The sequence below is a fragment of the Chelonia mydas genome, chromosome 5, assembly GCF_015237465.2.
Source record: "Chelonia mydas isolate rCheMyd1 chromosome 5, rCheMyd1.pri.v2, whole genome shotgun sequence".
NCBI lineage: Eukaryota > Metazoa > Chordata > Testudines > Cheloniidae > Chelonia > Chelonia mydas.
The window spans coordinates 118,800,061-118,821,363 of NC_051245.2; the positions used below are offsets into that span (position 1 = coordinate 118,800,061).

The 21,303-nt window shown below is 43.1% G+C and overlaps 1 protein-coding gene across 10 annotated transcripts in view; it reads right to left on the bottom strand.

Annotated features, from left to right (window-relative positions):
* Positions 1-1,313: 1,313 nt before the first annotated feature.
* Positions 1,314-21,303, bottom strand: part of PALM2AKAP2 (PALM2 and AKAP2 fusion) — a 386,485-nt gene continuing 366,495 nt past the window's right edge. For 5 of the 10 annotated variants that reach the window (XM_043547583.1, XM_037902154.2, XM_043547584.1 and 2 more), the window contains 3 exons: positions 18,683-18,861; positions 15,120-15,158; positions 1,314-4,043 (listed from right to left, as the gene is read on the bottom strand). In XM_043547583.1, coding sequence (XP_043403518.1) covers positions 3,951-4,043; positions 15,120-15,158; positions 18,683-18,861 — 311 coding nt within the window. In that variant the 3' untranslated portion in view covers positions 1,314-3,950. The remainder of the gene's footprint in view (positions 4,044-15,119; positions 15,159-18,682; positions 18,862-21,303) is intronic. The other 5 variants (XM_043547585.1, XM_043547588.1, XM_043547590.1 and 2 more) reach the window with 2 other exon arrangements.

Sequence of the window (21,303 nt, forward strand, 5' to 3'; positions counted from 1 at the left end):
TCTACCTTTGGTAAACCCATGTTGAATTACGTTCCCGTTACTATTTACCGCTATGAACACCATTATTCTTTCCTTCACAGTTTGCTCTAAAACCTTGCATATTCCTGAGGTCAGACTAAAAGGTCTGTAATTGACCGAATCACTCTCCCACACCCCTTCTTAAATACAGGTATGACATTAGCTATTCTCCAGTCATACGGTACTACCTCCCTCCCCCCATAGATCAGACTTTCCGCTCACCTAGATGAAAAAAACAGCAACAGACAGACTGAAAACTGTGGGAAAAGAACAGCAGGTACAATATTTAGGACCCCACACAACACATTACTTTTAGCAGCTGTTTGTGTTGATGGGATGAGAGCATATTTCTCCTCCCCATGGTACCTACCTCCAATTTTACCTGCCAATCCTATGAAAGAGCATTGCAAGCATTTTTAAGGAACAGCTGTTATTATAGAAACTCAACACAGGTTTCTGTTTTAATGAGAAAATAACAATATACTTGCATTGTATGACTCACAGTCACTATAAAACAAAAGCAGGATAACAACATTTAAGTGGTTAATGTATACAGAAAACCTGGGCTGGTCAGATTGGTTGATAAAACGTGACAACAGCGCCACCTTTTGGCTGTAAACCAAACCACTGTTACTCTTTTTACTTTCACATAATCTGGATAAGGAGCAAAATGAAGCCAAAACGAGCAGCTTTTCGAAACAACAACTCAGGAAACCTGCATTTGTAGCCAAAAACGGGACAGTTACAATTCCAATGCTGAACTATTTTTCATTACACACGTGAATTGAAACCAGTCTTTGTCACAGAAAAGGTGTTTTTTTTATAATTTCTTTTGTGGAGACCAAATTAATTTGGCAGTAGCAGTCCTTTGTTGCATTTGATTGTTTTATATAGAGAGATGTAGGCCTACCTCTATTTATAGACATTGATGCTTGGTAGCATGCAACTGCAATAAAGAAGAAGCAAGTAAACTGCAGAGCATTTAAGGTATCATAGCACTGAGCCATGTGCTGCTGACCACGATGATTTTGTTTCCATAACTTCTGGAAGAGAAAGTGTTGCGTGGTAGAGAGGGAGCAGTACTGGACTGGTGCACGCAAACATTTTTTATTGCAGGGTATGTGAAAATGCGGCTTAGATTCCATCCCAGCGCAAAGGCTTCCAAGATGGCAAAACCACACCGGCTTTATAGGAGACTGACTTTATTTTCACAGCAGGGGTTGAGGGGAAGGAGCACGCAAAGCAGGAGATGCCCCGTGACAAGCAATATCAAGCTGAAGAAGTGACAGCCAATGTTTTATTTAGGTATTTATTTTTTACTTACAAAAAATAATCCCTCAAGAAAACAACAGATGCATGTGTCTTAAGAGGTGAGAGAGAGCCAGGAACTCCCGACAATGCCCTCAGCCCTAGGTAACTGCAACCACGCAGAGGGAGAAGCAAATTCATTTCAAAGAGAGCAAAAGCTGTAAGAATCCAACCACTGCAGTGAGAAGTTCAAATGTACGTGCCTTGATGTAAGACTATTTCTCAGTAATGAGCCACTCGTGACATACAGCCTGATACCATGTAATATTGCTAGAGAAGCCCCTTCCAAGACTCATCTATGCTCTCCTCAAACCAAGAGGGATCCAAACCCTCTCTCAATACAGGTGTGCAACTCCTGTAAGTATTACTACAAACAATACCTGCCCATCAGCTGGGCAACAGACTACTGAGTCTGTGGAATTATACTTCCTATAATCTACTGGTAACACACCTTTATTGAACCGGGTCCGAATCGACTAGATTTGCATTTCCAAACAGCTGGTCTATTTGTATATGTGTATACTCTTAAGTATGACCCAGTTTAAAGAAATCAATACAAGACAATTGTCCAGTTCAAAAGGGTTTTCTTTTGTTAATAGGCCATTCATAGAACCGGTTTAATTAATGCTTATTTGCCACTTTTACTACAATCCCTGAACACAGGCTTCAAAATGTTTGACTGTTTAAAGGAACATGTGCGACGTGTCAAACCACAGGCTGGAAAGAAATTTAAAAAAAAAAAAAATCTTTTGGTTGCAAGCTCTGTGTTTGCCCAATAAAAGCACCAGAATAATGTTCACAGTATCTAAAGCTGTTTTAGGTGAGCCTCAGAATAAAACACCATATCAGGTCACAGAGCAGTATGAAAACAGAAGAGGGATTTAGCCTCTTGGCTTATTTTAAAAGAAGTTAAAATAATAATTTTAGGTTTATAAAAACAATACATACATGTATATGTCTCCTAAACTTGATAATTTCTAGTCCAGAAATTATGGTTCCCGGTTGTAAAATACGTATTGTTTTGCTTTGCATGAAAAGAAAGAGTAAACCTGGCAGCCTCTATACTACATATGAATACAAAGCACAAGAATAAATACCACATTTCTTTTCTAAATGTCAGATTACAAAACTGCTCAATACTTCGCAATTGTGATTCATGCAAATACCATCTCAGGTCAAATTTTAATATTACAAATACTGTATCAGCTCAGTGCCATTTTATATCCCTTTTCATAAAAAAGAAATTCTCACTCACCCCTATAGCTGGCAAACAGCTCTGGAGAAAATAAATCTGTACACCCATAGCTCTTGTTCATTCTAGAATTCCAACCTCACACACGTGTGCGCGCTCACACCCAGACACACAACACCCTTTGTCACTGATTCCAAGCCTATGCACAAACTAAAGGTTCTCTATTTTGCTTTTAGCTCTGAAAACACTGGTTTAACAGCAAAAATAATCCTTTTTCTTGCCTCTCTCTCTCTCACACACTCTCTCTATTACCTTCTTTAACTTTTTATTTCCTGGAAACCTGCATACTCTACATTTACTCCAAGGCCCTTTACCCTATATAAATATAGTTAAAAACATAACTTTTTTCCATTGCTTCATACCTCTGTTTGTGCCAGCATCTGGCTTGATTAAATTATTGCCTCAGTAAAAATTAAATGTCATTTTTTGTGTGTGTTCCCCCCTTACCTTTCTGACTCAGGTTATTCAAACTTTATTCATTTTGTACATACGTCTCTGCCCACACCCATCATAAAAACAGTCATTGCCCGCTAAATACAGATTGTATATTTAGAAACAGTTATGGAAATATGCACTGAGAAACTGGAGACCAGTTCATATTGCAAATATACAGGATCCTAAAGCTAAGGTTATCCGTTTGGCTTGGCATTCCCCTCTACCTCTCTCCTAAACTGACAGATTGTGTTTGCAACGAATGGGGTGCTTTATTAAATATTCTGATTGCAAAACATGGATTGTACATTTGCAATAACAACCTCCAATTTTTAAATGATAAATTAAGAAATAAAAAGGGGGGGGGGAATCAGCAACCCCTCTCCGTCCCCCAATAACAGCCAAAAAAAAAAAAAAATCATTGCATTTTATGGCTATCTAGGGTAAACCAAACATTAACGTTCTTAATGCAGCGGGTGGGATGACGGAGAAGCTGCAGGCAAGTCCAAAGGAAGCCTAGTGACACACCAGGCTATTCTGGGCCAAACTCTCGTTGATACAAAGCAGAGCTGGAAATTCAGCTAGAAGGAAGCACATATATTTGCCCTGCCTTGAGTTTTTGCCAACTCCTTCAGCCTCCCATGCTGATCCATTGCAATGGGTCTGCTGCTGCTTCTGCCCACAGCGACGACATCCTTCCTTGACCAGTCCATGCCTAACATCCTCTCATTCTTTCTTTTGTGGGGGGGGGGGAAAGGGGGGCGGATTTTGTGGGTGGGTTTTTCTCTTTCGCTAATGGTGCCTGGAGATGGAGCAATCCTGTCTCTGTGGATCAGTGAGCTTGTTGTATCTTTAATAAATATGGGATTAAATGCTGCTGCTTTATTTTTCTTTTTCTTTTGGTTTCTCGGTTCCGAACACCCATTTTATTGCAAGGGGATTATTCATTCTCTTCCTGGTTGGCATAAATTCCAGCCTCCCAGCGCAATGCCAGGGCACTCTTCCTGCGATTCACCCTGGTAGCCTCAAGGACCTGGAAAAGAAAAAACACCACTTCATTTGATTGCCTTCTTCCACGCCTCTCTAATATCCATCTTTCCCCACCCATACTTACTAGCACACACAGAGCTAAATGATGCCGTCCACACTCACTACTCAATCACATGAGCAGCATAACCCGGGCTACTTATGTCTCTAAGGGCTTGCCAGTGTGAGCAAGGGTTACACCAAATAGCCCATAAAGTCCAAGCTGGACTGTTTAAATCCTACTATTCATACAGCAGCCTAAGTAAGAAGTGGAGAAGTCAAGTCTATCTCTGCAGGCCTAACTCAGGATATCTGCATACTCCCCATCCCAATGCAGACAGGTCAAGTGACAGCCAGCAGGGGGAGGATGGTTACGAAGGATCCATTTTCACTCTCTCATGCGGGGACTACGTACAGCACAAGGTAACCACATACATACATGAACCTTATCTGAGGCACAGTTCCAGCCCACTGTAGACAATGGGAGCCTTGTCACTGACTTCAATCGGCTTTGGATCTGGCTCTTTGTCTTGCAGACTGTTTACCATTTAAACGTGTCATTACCTGTAGACACAAGGATCCTTCACACTTGCATGCTGTGGTGTTTGGATTGAAGCAAAATCAATGAAAAAGCCATTGCTTGGAACACATGCATGGAAGAACACAGAGTCCTCTGGGTGAAAAACCACACACCTCATGCCTAAACAGGGATGATGTGATACACAGGCCTGGTCTTTGCCACCGGCACAAGGGTGAATTTCCCCCTCGGGGAATAAAAGGAAATCTCAGACATCTCCATCAGATCCTTCCTTCCGTACGCTGTTTGTCCCCACTCCTCCACATCTCACCAAACCTTTTAGAACGTTCCCAGGCTTAACCAATGCCAGAGAAGAACCTCATGCGTGATCTAAAGTTTGAACCCAATCCAAAGCCCATTGAAATCAGTGGAAAGATGCTCAATGAATTCTAAGGACTTTCAACCAGATCCCTCATGAGAAACATTTTCAAGGGGTTTAAAGATTTAGGTTGAAAAATCCAAACCAACTAGGACGCCTCTAAAGTGTCCAGGTTAGCTAGTGCATGCAGCCCTGTATTCCTATTACTTCCACCCTTGTTGTCCCCTGCCCCACCAGTGTGCTCTACACATCTATGGCATGTCTTGGCCCTGTACAGACTGTCTGGTCTCTGGGGCTGGGACTGTGTTATCTTATGTCTATAGACAGCCCAGCACAATAGGGCTCCAATCCTGATGACAAATATCAGAATATCTGAATGTAAGAATGAGGACTCTAGATACAAAGAGCAGCTGAAGGTAACCTAGCTGCCGGTTGGTGGGTGAGTAGAGGTTACTTGGTCTTGCAGCTTGTAACAATCCATGACCAGACTCGTTCACAGATGTCAGGGTTTCCAGCTAGGCTGCATATATGCAGTAAGGAGACTACAACTCCTGACAGACAGCTACAAATCATTGTTACTTGGGCTAAATGAGAATATTCTCTGTGGTCTAACACTAGGATCCAAACTTGCATTTAGAGCTCAGGGACACTCAGCAGTTTGGGGAAAGAAGGGGTTTGGCAAAGCTTTGTTTGTGCCTTGTAGTTTGCATGCACTCTAATTTCTTTTGAGCCTGTGGATCAACAAACCCCCAAACGCAAGGTGAAACCAAGCCAGCACATGCAGTATTGAGTTGAAGCCATATCTCCTTTCCTGGCAGCGATGGGGAGGAACTGTGCGTGCCTAGAGCTCAGTCCAGGTTTACTGGAATGTTACATTACTGAAGATCTGCATAAAGCTACTTATATCCTCTTTAGAGACTAACCAATTTATCTGAGCATAAGCTTTCGTGAGCATGCATCCGATGAAGTGAGCTGTAGCTCACGAAAGCTTATGCTCAAATAAATTGGTTAGTCTCTAAGGTGCCACAAGTACTCCTTTTCTTTTTGCGAATACAGACTAACACGGCTGTTACTCTGAAATATATCCTCTTTGTAAACCATCAGACGGCAAGACCATTCAAACGGAAGCAGGTCTGATTCCATCCAGCAGAGGGAAGTGGTGCTCACACGGCCACCAATATGTTTACACAATAAAACCCCCGCACCACTTCTTGAATAAAACTCCCCAGAGGCACTAATGGCCTATTGATCCTGCTGCAGCTACAAAGCTGGGGACTAATGGTTTAAATGAGGTGTTAGGGATTCGGACTGCATAAACCATGCCCTAGGACAAGATCTCAAAGGGGTGCGGCACCACTGCCCAGGTTTTCTTGATAACTTGTTCAGAAGGAACAAAGGAACACAGTCGCTCTTTTAGCTTCAGCACAATAGGAAATAAAAAGTGGTGCTTTCTTAGCTTCAGAACTGGGGAGCGTTGCCGAGCAGCGGCAGAAGCAGGAGAAAACGGGAGTGAGCATTAAAGAGAAGTGCAGGGTAAAGGAGAAGTAACATTCTAACAGGATATGAAAAGTAAATACAAAAGTCACCAAACTCAGGGCAAAAATCGGAGGCCCTTATCTGAGCAAAACCACCCTGCCAGTAGAGGAGAGTTTTGCTTTAGAAAGGACTGCACAATTTGGGCCTTAGTTTCAGGCTAACATAAAACAGGATGGATTTTGTTTTAGTCTCAGTGTTCTAGGGCCAGATCCTCACCTGGTGTGAAATAAACATGGTTCCACTGACTTCAGTGCTGGATCTGGCCTTTTGGTTTAATATTTCGTCTTTGGATCGGCACTATGTTAGCTTTAAGCTACCAAAAACCCGAGAGCAAAGAGAACATCCTTCCCTCCATTACGTCCCCTTTGTCTCTCCTCATCACTGGTTTAAAGCTGCTAACCTATTATACGTCAACACTGTTCTCAGTCAAAGAACATGGCTGGCAGGAACAAATACTATGGGCTAGATCGGGGTTCTCAAACTGGGGGCCGTGACCCCTCAGAGGGTTGTGAGGTTATTACGTGGGGGGTCATGAGCTGTCAGCCTCCACCCCGAACCCCACTTTGCTTCCAGCATTTATAATAGTGTTAAATATTTTAAAAAGTGTTTTTAATTTATTGGGGGGGGGGGGGGGTCACACTATGAGGCTTGCTGTGTGAAAGGGGTTACCAGTTCAAAAGTTTGAGAACCACTGGGCTAAATCCTCAGCTGGTGTAAATGACTTCAACTGAGGATCTGGCCCAAAGTTTGCATAGATCCAATAACCTACTGAATGCATCTACCCGCTACAGCTTTGTTACTAGAATTTCTATAACCATACAAAATTAGCATTAGAGACTGACTAGTCATTGGAGAGGATGAAGAAGGATATTTATTTCCCCTGTGTAAGAATTATCAACACTGTATTGAGGCATGGTAGCAAACAACCATCATGTCTATCAGCTGGTCCACAAAGCCTCCACTTAAGTTTTTAACTTGGTCATAACTCTCATTGGGCCAAAGAATGAGAAGTGCAAGGCACCACAGCTTCCAATGACTTTAATGTCTCTGTTGGTGTACTATACTTTAGACTTCTATAAGGCATTTGACTTAGCACTGCATGACATTTTGATTAAAAAACTAGAATATAAAATTGTCATGGCACACATTAAATGGATTAAAAACTGGCTAACTGATAGGTCTCAAAATGTAATTGTAAATGGGGTATCGTCATCGAACAGGTGTGTTTCCACTGGGGTCCCGCAAGGATCAATTCTCTACCTTATGTGACTTAACATTTTTATCAATGACCTGGAAGAAAACAAAATCATCACTGATAAAGTTTGCAGATGACAAAAATTGGGGGAGTGGTAAAGAATGAAGTGGACAGGTCACTGATTCAGAGCAATCTGGATCACTTGGTAGACTGGGTGCAGGCAAACAATATACCTTTTAATATGGCTAAATGCAAATGTATGGGTGTGGGAACAAAGACCGTAGGCCAAACAGGACTCTATTGTGGGAAGCAGACTCTGAAAAAGATTTGGTGTGAGGGAGGGGGCATTTGATAATCAGCTGAATTTGAGCTCCCACTGTGACACTGTGGCGAAAAGGGCTAATTTGATCCTGAGATACTAAGCAGGGGACTCTTGAATAGGAAAAAAGCGTCCATACAGTTGGGATTGGTGCGACCGCTGCTGGAATACTGTGTCCAGTTCTGGTGCTCACAATTCAAGAAGGATGTTGAAATAATGGAAAGAGTTCACAGAAGAGCCACGAGAATGATTAAAGGATCAGAAAACGTACCATGTAGAGAGAGTCAAGAGCTTAATTGATTTAGTTTAACAAAGACAAGGGTAAGGGATGATTTGATTGCGCTGTCTATACATATCTAAATATTTAATAATGGGCTCTTCAATCTAGCAGAGAAAGGTCTAACATGATCCAATGGCTGGAAGTTGAAGCTAGACAAATTCATACTGGAAATAAGGCGTAAATTCTTAACATGAGAATACTTAACCATGGAAACAATTTACCAAGGGTCATGGTGGATTCTCCATCACTGGCAATTTTTAAATCAAGACTGGATGTTTTTCTAAAAGATCTGCTCTAGGAATTGTTTTGGGGAATAATGTGGCATGCCAGAGCTCAGCCGAGATGATCACAATGGTCCCAACTGGCCTTGAAATTGATGAGCAGCAGTTCCATTGATTAGCTCTCCTCAGCATTTGACCTGCTGAAATCAATGGCAGCTTTGCTGGAAAGCTGAGCAAAGACTTCAAGACCTGGCCCCGCATTATTTTAGTAGAAGGAATGGGCCAGAAGGAAGGGATGCTAAAAAGGAAGAGTAGGATAAATCAAAGACATTCTGGAAGAGAGGAACATGGAGTTATTCTCTATAAATAAATAGATTTACTGCTAACCAGTTTATTGTTAAGTTTTGATAAGACTTTCATAAGCTAACATACCCTTTAACTAGCCACCACATTGGAAGCTCCCAATGAAGAGAAATGGAAGAGAAACCTGGCCCAGATTCACCACTACATCACTCCAGTTTTACATCTGTCCCTGAAACCAATAGGATTACATTGGTGGAAAATTAGCCTAATGCAGTGGTGAATCATGCCTTCTGTATTTGCCATTACACTCATCAGATACAGTAGAACCGTGGCGATACAAACACCAGAGTTACAAACTGATGGGTCAACTGCACACAGGGGTGTAGTTTTGGGGAGATGCGGGGGGGGGGGGGGGCATTGCAACCCCAAACAGAGGTAAGACGTGGGGGGCACATGGGATCACGTGCCACTGCCCCGCCGATTTCTGTGAGCACTGAGCTGCCTAGGGCTTGCTCTGCTTGGCCTGCTGGGAAGGAGGGGAGCTCTCTGTTGTTCCCATGCTGCACCCCGTCCTGGCACATTTCTGGGGGACGGAGCCGCTTCTCCTGCCGAGGGAGGGTGGCCGCTGTCTCTGCAGCTGGACGCCGCCTCCTGGTTCCTAGTGCCAGTCGCCTTCCCCATCTATGTGTGCTGGGCGCCCTGCATGGTCACCATCCTGTTATGGAGAGTGCCTGAGGTGGGGCAGGGCAAGGGGGGGCAGGGGAAATGAGGGAAGGGGGTGGGGTGGTGGGAAAGAGGCAGTGGGGAAGGAAGGAGGATGGGATAGGGCAGAGGGAAGAAAAGGATAGGGAAGAAAAGGATATAGGGGAATAGGACAGAGGGGAGAGGAAAGGGAGGGGATGGGGCAGGGGACAGTGGGGAGTAAATTTGCAAAGCTGTATTAAGTCAATAAGTTGTAAACTTTTGAAAGAACAACCATATTTTGTTCAGAGTCACGAACAACCTCCCATTCCCAAGGTGTTCGCAACTCTGAGGTTCTACTGTAAGAAGCCGCGGGCCTAACTGGGAACGACTCAATTTCTCTACTAAAATCTGTGAAATGGACAGCAAAATGGACTCCAAACTAGTCCTGTGTCAAATATACAAGGAATCCCCAAAACAGGCTGAGCTAGGTCCTTTTTGTGTGTGGAATGCCCATAATACACCCAGTTCTGGGCCAAAACACCTATTCCAATTGACAGGTTTCAGAGTGGCAGCCGTGTTAGTCTGTATTCGCAAAAAGAAAAGGAGGACTTGTGGCACCTTAGAGACTAACCAATTTATTTGAGCATAAGCTTTCGTGAGCTACAGCTCACTTCATCGGATGCATGCAGTGTATCTCCCCACTGTATTTTCCACTGAATGCATCCGACAAAGTGAGCTGTAGCTCACGAAAGCTTATGCTCAAATACATTGGTTAGTCTCTAAGGTGCCACAAGTCCTCCTTTTCTTATTTCAATTGAGTAGTTATTTACTCCCAGTGATGACCTGTGGTGTCTGTATAAGCGTCCAGCAATGGAGTGAAGTAAATGGACTTCTCGATGGAGAAAAGACATCAGACTCTGGTCCACAGCTCAGAGCTCTAAATATAGGCATGGGTCCTAGCGTTAGACCATAGCGATTCTCATTTAGCACAAGTAGTAAAGACCTATAATTTGGAGCGGACAGTAAGGAACCATATACCCTGTGCTGCATTTATGTGGCTTAGGGTGGCGACACTGGTGTATGCTGAAGTGTCCAGCAAGTGGATTTAAGTCAACAGGACTATTCGTGGAGTAAGGTGCTAATCAGGGCAAGTCAAGGTATTGGAATCTTGCCCTCTGCGCTCGGCCACACTCATGCATGGCATTGTATTAGTGGAGCTGACAGCAGAATTATCCCTACAGGAGTTAGGTGCCTAACTCCCCGATAAACTGCATCCTGCATGTAAAATGCACATGCTGAAAAACCAGGACTGGGAATGGACATCTCCTTTGCTGTTACTGCTCTCTGGATTTTCTCACTTGTCTGGAATTGCCTCTAAAATTGGCACATAGGCTCCACAAAGATTATAACATTAACAAAGCTAGGAGTGCTTCTCTCAGGCTTCGACTGAATAATTGACAAGGCTACCTCGTAATGGAAAGAGTTCTAATGAAAATAGCCAACTGATGTAAAAAGTATGTTCTGTCTGGAAAAATGAATTTGATCACAAAGTCACATTAAACAGAGATTTCAGATGGCAGAAACGTTGAAACGACAGACAAATATAAATAAATATTTGGAATGCTTTAGAACTGTGAACATTGTTCTTCACCTCTCTTACTACACACGTTGGGGTTTCAGCTCGGAGATCTTGTTGGGAGTTACAGAACATTGTTTTAATGCCAAGTTTTATTTTAAAGTGGATGATTAACAGGATAAAAAAAAATGACTGAAGCAGGTACAAGTTTTAGCCATCTGCCCCCTAGTGGAGGATAGAGAGAAACAAATTTACTGGTGAATTGTCCCATACTTGGTCACTGGCACCAGCCGATGAAGAAGGCAAGCAGGGACAGAATTCAGTATCACTGCATCTCACTCCAGAACCTGTTACTAAATGAAACGGACTAGTATTGTGCGACCCTAGCTAATTTCTCTCCATAGCAGAGGCAATATTGATGTGAAGGAGCTGAATCTCTCTCTGATGCTGCTGACCTAAGCCTGACAGAATTAAACACAGAAAGATTTCAAAGATGACATGCAAGCAGAGAGACTGAAATCCTGGCTCTCCTGAAGTTAATGGCAAAATCCCTAGGGACTTGTATGGGGAAAAGGATTTCCCACATATTGTCTAAATTGACTTGCAATTGACTAGGAAGATTAGCTATACTCCAGCCTCCGATATTTGTACAAGTGAATTCAAGAGAACTTTTGCAAATGGGAGTAATTCCATAAGCATAAGGTGTTTGTAAACTACAAAACAAAGTAGGAGCATATTTCCTCACCGGTGGTTAGAGCTTGCCACATTCTTTGGAATAATGGATCAACTGACTAGCACTCAATGCCATCAGCTTCTTACAGCTTACAGGCAAGTGAGGTGAAAAGCCAACAGTTGATGATGGCATCCAGTTGTTTGTTTTTAATTCTTAATGCTGATAAATATTGAGGATACTTCCAGCTAAGTTCTCAAAAGTCATCTTGATTTGTGTATGCAGAACTCCTTCCATGCAAATCCTTGCAAAAGCGATTTTTGTGCTTTATCACCCATTCATGGGCAGAGACTGAGTTCCAATCAAGGCTGAGGGTGTAAGTTCTACCAGCTGTGTGTACAAGAGACCGTGCACAAAAAAACCTTTGCACAAGTGAACCGTGCACACATAACTGCCAGCACAAATGCATCAGACAGGTTGGCTGCTCTTGAGAAATTCACCACGGCTGTCCAACAGAAAGTTGAATGCTTGCGTATTGGCCAGACAGGCACACAACGAACAGCACCAACAAAGAAAACTCTTTTTCTGCAGCGTGAAGATATTTTATTTACAGTACATACTGAATGCGAAATCCTGCTTTTACAGTATATGCAAATACTGGGCTTCTGCAGAGTGCAATGGGAGCTGCACTGACATCTGGAAACCCTAACAGAAGAATGTGGTACTGGTGCTGTGCAGTGTGTTGGAATGTGGTCAGTGTCAACAGCAATCAAAGCTAATCTGTCTTGCCATTTGGTGATTTTGTAAAGGTGAGCACTGTAAACTTACCACTTTTCAGTTGCCTCTGTAACTAACCATTACCAGAGTATTGCTTGTAGTATAGTAGGTAGAAGGAACACTAAGAATTAGAGCTGGTAATGTTATGTAGTCATTCAAGACAAAACTGGAAGTTTTCAGGATAATCATACATGCACATGTGTGAGAAAGCATGCAGTTATTAGCAGTCCTTTTAAAAAGTGGAACAACAAAAGGAGGTCCGGTGTGCTTTTAATGTACGACCTAGGATTCTGAAGGAGATAAATCACAGCAGACTATATTCACAGCTCAGCAGTGTTACAGGACTCCAATTAATGCTGATCAGAGTTGCGTTGCTAAGGACCTCTGCATTGAGTTGAGAATCCATTCCAAAAACACCAGGATTGAAAAGCTATTTCACAGGGCTGAGGTTTAATGACAGGGAGTGCAGATGGCAGATTTTCACCTTAGTCTATAACCATTTTCAACTCTCACTCCTTTCCCACTTATCTCCCCCCTCCCGCCCTAGACCTTACCATCAGAATACTGTCCATTCCCTGTGGGAGGCACAAAGACATCTCCACCCGAAGCCCATGAATCGGGAATCTAAAGCGTACTGCCTCTTACAGGCCACGTATACACAGATACTATGTTGGTCATTCATAAATGACACCCAAAAGGAGGAGGAGAGTGTGTGTGTGGGGTGCGGGAGTCCTCTGTGCTGTCTACCCTGGGCGGGGGGTTAGGTTGGCATAGCTTTCTCTCTCAGGGTTGTGAATTTTTCACACTCCTGAGAGATGTAGTTATGCCGATGTACATTTGCAGTGTAGACCCGCCCTACGTGTCAGACCAAGAGCTTTGCAGAGGTAAGGGCTGTGCAAGCATCCCTTCAAATGCTCTGTCAATACACTTCAATCCTGACTTAAAATGCCCCTGCTTCTGCAGCCTTGGGTCTCTTGGTTGTCAACAGTGCAAACTTCCATGCTGGGAATGGTCATACTGTGATGTGGAACAAACTACCCAGGAGAGGGACATGGATGCGGCCACGGATGAAGTCACCAAACTCCTTTGTGACTTGGAATTGGGATTTGAAGCTATGCTGTCAAAGAGGGAGAGGTCAGTGTGTTTATCCTTTGTACAAATGTAGATATTATTGAAGACACTATCACTAGAGATGCGCAGGAATCATAATATTTGGATCTGGGTCCATAACTCCTCAAAAGTTGGGGATGTTTGGATCCGAGGTTTTATATTTACCCATTACAGAGGGTTTCATCTGGGAAGGTCAGATCTGAATCTGGATGCTAACTCGCCCAACGCTCAGGAAAGTTCCCATCCCGGGTTTTGGTTTGGTGCCTTCCTTCTAATCACAATCTTCATCACTCCAAAAATTGTAATTAGAATCCAAGGATAAGGAAAAAAAGTTTTGATGATGGATAAGAGGGACTATCCCCCTGTGACGCATGACCAGAAAGGGTTAAGCATCCTGCAGGATGAATGATTCAAATTCAACCCTTAAAAACATATGGGGAGACAACGTTTGTGTTTTTGTGTATTTACATATATATGGGTAGAGATCAATAATGTAATCAACAGTCCCTGTCTATGCTGTTTTCTGTTAATGCAGAGATCAAAAGAAATTCTTTAAATTTAAATGAACTGCAAACCTAGGATATCCCTGTATTCATCTCTTTTTGAAATGTATAGCCAATCATCTGTGAATGGTGTAAAAACAGGCAATTGCCTTACATGGATCTGTGTGGATAATTACCGCTTAGGAAATGAGTGTCTATTGTTCGTAGAGGGACACGGAGCTGTCACAAGAAGGCCTGAGACTGTATAAAAAGGACTTGGATCCTGATCCTGTCATCTTGGATCTGCTTGAGGCTTCATGCAGGGGAAGCCTAAGTCATAAGGACTGAGATCCCAGTGCTGACTGGACCACCCTGAATACAAACATTGGACTATATCCTGTGGACTCAGTTCTGAAAGAACTCTTTGCAACTACAAAGCTCACCATCTCTGCTATGAATTTGAATCTCAGAACTGTACTCATGTCCGTGTGTATACTGATCTTTTAACCAATGCTCTCTCTCTCTTTTCTAATACATTTTAGTTTAGTTTATAAGAATTGGCTGTAACATGTATTTGGGTAAGATCTGGAATATTCATTAACCTGGCAGGTAATGTGTCCGATCCTCTGGGATTGGTAGAACTTTTTATGATGAATAATATTTTCAGTAATCTTCATCATACTTGACTTGGGTATCTGGGTGGAGGCCTGAGGCTGGGTTACTTTAAGGGAACTCTGTTGTTGGCTTCTGGGTAACCAGTGAAGTATTACAGAAGCTGTTTTGTGCTGGCTTGGTAAATCTAAGTATTGGAATATATACCAGCTTTTGGAATTGTCTGCCCCATTCTTTGCAGTTCACCCCAATTGAGTGACCTCAGTTGGCTCCCCTGGGGCCCCGGTCACACCCCCATACACATCCTCACCCCTATTTTGATGTGAAACAGCACTGACACTCAGCATGGAAATGCAAACTGAAACAACGTGCATTTGGAATGACCATGCAAGAGAAAGCAAAGATAAGCAGTTGAAAAGTACCTCGGAAGTAACCTTGTTAGACAGTAATTTAGAGGTGTACTGGTGGAAAGGAAAAAACCAGCATTAGTACATTGGACAGACGTGTTGAAGTTGGAAACAAACAACAAAACAAAAAAACTGGAACCAGAACTTGAAGCAGTTTGGACCTGTTTAAAAGGTTAGTTTTTTAATGTATTTGTTTTTAAATGAAGTTGCTTAGCCAGTTGCCATCATGTTTACTCTTACTGGTCAAACTATTTCAGTCTTGCTGCTTGGCAGAGAATCAGGTACCCTCTTCCCATCGTCTCCCGCCCAGTGGCTTCTTCTTTGGAAGACACAGCTAGAGAAAGAGAATAACGTTTTCTCCCCTTATGCAGCGAAGTCTTTCAAATGGGAAATACACTGGATTTGACCATTGTCAAAGCAGACAATGAAAGACAAAAGCTGACAATGCCTACAGGAGCTGCCATGTTGAAGAATAGCACACTGAAATTAGAGCAAAACAAAGCACCTTCTTGAGCCACTGGAGCAGGGCGCACCCAACGCCCTGATCCTGCAAACACCAACTTTCCTCTTATTCATTACGTGCTGCGGGATTTCTGCATGTGTTTAATTTTAAGCACACAAATAGTCCCATCTAAATCTGGGGGGCTACTCCATATGTTAGTGTTTGTAGGACTGGGACTGGAGTCTGTTCAGTTTTGCTCCCCTCTATGTTAGCCAGCAGAAAGGAGCATTCGACCCAAAAGAACTTATCTTCCAACCAGTTAGAAAGTCTCTCATTTTCCTTGTATTCACATGGTGAGCTGAGCCAGAGGCCTGCTCTACACGATCAGATTTTCAAAATGGCAGCTGCCTGATTGCCTTTTAATTATGCTTTTTTCAATATATTGTGGACACTTGAAAATGGTTCAGTTATTTGCTCTCGTATGTAATTAGATCCAGAGATTACTTTCTTTTGCCTGAAACTGCATTTTAAAGGCCTCTGCTGACAAATCAGAACTAGTGGTTGTTTAAATAATTATTGCTTAGCCTGGCACATAAAATATGGTCTCTAACTAAGGATGGTGCAAGCTTAGCATGGCAAAGCTACATCTTTATCTTGTAATTTCTTATTCCCCCCCTTCAGAAGTAGTTTACACAAGGGAAAAGGAAAATATAGGGAGGAGAAAAAAAACATTCCAGCTGTTTAGGGGAGGCTCATTCTGGTCTTACAAACAGAGCCCTATGATAGGATTTTAGACAAGCAGACAGGGGAACATAAATACATTTAAAAAAAAATTCGGCTTCAGATGAGCTTCCAGAACACGAAAACGAAAATAAAACTGGGCCAGACCTTTAGTGGGGGGATCAATCGGTGTAGCTCCTTTAACTTCAATGGAGCTACGTCAATTTATCCCAGTGGAGGATCTGGTGCACAATTTGTTTGATGATGCTAACTGTATAGCCGTAAAAATTCTAATTATCAGAGGCTTTTAATAGTGTTATCATCACTGAGCTGCCATGATACCCAGAGTTCTGTTTCTATGGCGTGATGCTCTTCATTTGGAACAAAGTTCTCAGCCAAGACACAGAAGCGCATTTCAAACACAGACAAACAATCTTGGCCAACTTCTTTTCGAGAAGGCACCCGCGCAACCCCACTGACTTCAATGGAGATGCACTGGTGTAACTGAACAGAGAGTCTGGCCCTCAGCATGATGACATCTCTACGAGAGTAGCAGCTACATGGTGAACCACATACAGCAGGGAACAATGTAATGACTGCAACAAAGAACTCCATTGCTTGGTAAGTCACCTGCACTCATCAGTGCTACAAGGAAAAGGGTATGCAGAGCGTGCAGTCCGTCTTTATCTCTTAGCAAAGCAACTTCTGAACAAGTTCAAGATCTAAAGCAAAAAGGCTGATGGAAACAAACTCTGAAGTTATTAAGGCCACGTAAGGACTGATTCTCCTCTCCCTTATGCTGGTTTTACTTCACTAACTTAAATGAAGTTACTCCTGGTTTATACCCAGAGAAAGTGAGAGAAGAATGAGGTCCCAAATCTCTTGAATGAAAGGTCTGATAGCATCATTCAACAGGCACTAGCATAGCAATATACACAAGAAATCCTAACACCACCTAATGAAAACTATCCACTTGCACCCAGGGGGATCCAGCCCACTGGACAGTCACCTCTTCTGAAAGAGGCAGAGGACATTGGTGAGTAACTCATTCTTGAGACACGTCCTCACTGTAGAAAGGCAACAAGCCTAGTTAGCAAAGTTTCTTGTGTCAGATGAAGTCCAAGGAAGCAGGTGAGCTGAGAATACGCTCGCTTCCTACAGGGGAAGCCTGCTTACGGGCTTGATCCTGCTTCATAGAAATCAATGGCAGTTTTATCATTGACTTCAGTGGGAGCAGGCTCAGAGCCTAACATCTGTCTGCATTTCAAACCCACTCTTCTACTTTGCATTAACTTACAACCAAAAATGGAGTGGGATCCTTTTACATTTCACAGTTTCTAATCTGAAGTCTCATACACTGTTGATATAATGTTAAACACCAAAGCTTAAAACTCAGCATATTCTGTGGGCGACTGTTTTCAGTGTAAACTTTAAAGACGATAGTCTTAACAGGGTCGTACCTCTAGCGGAAGTGCTTAGAAAGTGGTTTCCTTCGATTATGAACTACTTGGACTGGGATTGTTTTTCTTAAGTGTTTGGAAAGAGTCTGGCACATTGTGGGTGCTAGAGCAAATAAAAAACAACAACGGCCAACAGTAACCACTAACAAGAATCATATACATGTAAGGGTTTATACTACCCATCTGTCCCATGCACACGGCATTTATACTCACAACAGTCACCTTTGTAAAGTCCCAGTGTAATGATGGGAGAACAGTTTGCTTACTGTATGCATCTGACAGTCATTAGCTGTGAAATTCATGTCCATTTCCCTACTCTGATGACCATCTGAACATTAATGTTAGCAGTTCAAAAGCTTGAAGGTACCTACATGAAGAACTCAGAGCAGAATTTTTGTCCATTTCCCCTTTCTGCTCGTAGGAAAGAACAGACCAGACTCAATGGGAAACAGCATTCCGTCCACTGTAAGTCCAGGATCCCATTCCACAAGTTCCTAACCAGATCCTGGAGCAACCCAAGAGAATCTTGTCCTCAGGAAATCCATTCTAGGTCTTACACTGAACCCAGAGTGTCCTGGGATAGGACTTTGGGAGTCTAATGAGTGCTGGGTGAATACTTGTAGTGCACAGATATGAGCAATAAGGCTCATACTGCAGTTACGTAGTTCACCGCAGGCTTTCAGAGAACAGTGAATTCACCTGTGATCACAGAGGGCAACTAGGCATAGTTTATTATTATAGGATTGCCACTATGATGGATTGATTTCCCCCCTTCAGATAAACTGATACTGGAGTGTTTTGTTTTTTTAAAATTTTTTAAACATCTTTAAGGCACTCAGCGAGTCACTGTCAACAGAACACTTGATCTTTAAGAGGCCAAATGTTGTCCTATCAACCCCAGCAATCTGCCTGTAGTGAAACACACACTGAAGAGGGGAAGGGAAGAGTGTACTTACACTGCTGTCATCCATCCTCTCACGCCTCTTAGTTTTGTGTGTTTCATAATCCTCCATGAGGGTCTGCATCAAATTCTTGGGCCTCTGGGATCCTGCAGCCTCGTCAGGCAGTAAGTCAGACTGGGAGAGGGGACCTTCTGTTGTCGGGGATGGAGGAGGCCTGATCTTCTCTATCTTCCCTGAAACGACAGGAAGGGACCCCTTTCTAAATGGACAGATTCCCAAGTAGTTTCCAACTGAAGACACAAAGGGAACGCGTTGCAAAGGAACGAGTTGGAGCAATATTTCCAGTGTGGACTGAACAGAGAGAAATTCTGAAACGTAGTCTATAAAATAATGTATCGAAACAAACACGGCCAAAGTGAATTTCAAGTTCCTCCTTTTCCCCCTCCCGGACCAGACTTTCACAAACATTTAAGTGATCTTATTTCATAACATCTAGCAGAGCTGTCAAGTGACATATATACATATCTACCCTACCACTGCTCATTACTAGAATTACCCCTCTCCCCCCGACCCCTAATGTCTCATTTCTGTGCTCTGGACATAAGTGAAAGCTTATGGAAATTGCTGGACTTGTTTTTATTGAATCAGACACTCAAAAAACTGCACAGTGTCACAATGCAGAGGGTCCCAAACTGTGTTCCACGGAGCACATGGGCTGTCCAGTTACATGGTTCTGGCTCCTTCTTGTTTCCAGCTGCTAAATTGCATGAAAAGAGATAAAAATACCTTAGATATATTTCCTAGTATTTCTTTCCCATGCAACCATGGGATTGTGAGAGGGAGGGGAAGGTGATCTGTGAAACACGCTCTCAATTAAGATGTAATCCAGGCAATGGAAGAATCTGTGAACCCCATGTCCACTGGTTAGATGAGAAGACTGGGAGCCAGGATGAATTCAGGCTGTAGTTCTGACAGGACCGCTTGCTCACTAGGCAACCTGCTCGCGACTTAACTACCCTAGCTGGAGAACTGTGTACAAAGCAGGCACATGGGGAAGACTGATCATACAAGGAGACTATTGCAACTGCTCTGTATACTGTGAGACACCCCCCCGCCTTTCCCCCTGATTCAGCTGCGGGCCTGAGGCTTTCATTCTCCGGGCTGGCAGATGCTGGGAGGTCTCCTGGGAAGAGAGGTTGTATCTTATGTCACCAGGCAGCGACTCCTCTGGCTGATTGAAGGGTAGTGTCAATAGGCTTGGAGGAAGCACTGTCTAGCCTTTCTCATCTGAAAGGACGAGGACCATAACTGCAAGCCTCAGGCGAGGAAACTGAAAAGCTTGGAAATAAGGACTTCAGGGCACAAGAAGAGGGAGGCCCCTTTTACAGGAAGCAAAACAAATAAAGGAGAATTCTTCTGTTTAAATCTAAATATAATCAGCTACAGTGGGAAAAGGAAATGTAGAAACAAAGTCACACTAACTTTCCCCTAGATGCGGAGGCTCTTTAAAACAAAACCACACACAGAAACAAATGGGGTTAATTAGAAGGACTGCGAATGGATTTTCAGTTGTTCCTTTGCTGAGACAAATCAAAAAGCGAGTAACTCACAGAACAAGTCATGGAAAGCTGCGGCCACCAGAGGTCCCACACAGCAAATCAATGCATGCTGTTTAGAATGTATAGGCTTTCTTTTTAAAGAAAGAAGTGAACTCTGAGCAAAGCCCACAGACACCTTTAACAAGAAATCCCCTTGCTGGGCTTGTTTCATTTCTGACCCAAGGTGGAAAAACCCAACAACATTGATAGATACAATGTTACAAGTCTGGCTTAAATTCACAAATACTGCGAATCATCTGGAAACTCCACCCCAAAACCTATTGGAATGTCCCTAGAAATGGCAAACGGTCTCTGAGGGTTGTGGGATTTTCTATGCCACGGGATCAGAGTCTCATCTTGAGTAACTCCACAGACGTCACGGATTTGTCCCAACATAACAGAGCTCAGCATGAGGCCCTGTGGGTGCTGCACTTTCTGGTACAACAGTATGTGTTAGCTAGGGCTAGGGCTGTCCAAAAGAAGAGAATAAAAGCAACTCTCAACAACTGACGGAACTAACGGAAAATTGTGTCCGTGTTAAAAGTTAAAGGTTCAGGGCTTGATTTCCCCATTGCATTTGAATGCTGGTGTAAGTCTCTTGGGCACACACGTGTTCTGCAGGGATGAATCAGGCCCTCAGTGTTCCCAACAAGGCCTTTTGTGATTTCTCCATCAGGCATAAACATGCCATCACCTTAACAAAACCTCAGAGCTGTACAAAATGCTCACAACTGAAAGCGGCTCCTTCCACCCCCAAACAATCTCAATCTCTCCGCCTGCTGGAAAACCCTGCAAGGTGGAGGCTTTGGGGATCTGATCAGAATTAAACAAAAGAAATGTCTCCAGGTATTCCCCATCCAGGTGGGCCTGCCCCTCCCTTGCAAGGAGCCCTCCATAAACATCCACAAAGCCACTTCAGTTTTCTCCTTCAAATCCCTCCTTAAAACTCTCCTCTGCAGTGATGCCTACACAAATCTTGACAACAGTTAGGCCACTGGTCTGCTGTGACCACTATTTATTTGTTTCCTTGCAGAATGTTGTCTGCATTCATCTACTGTCTCTTATTTTATACTTACA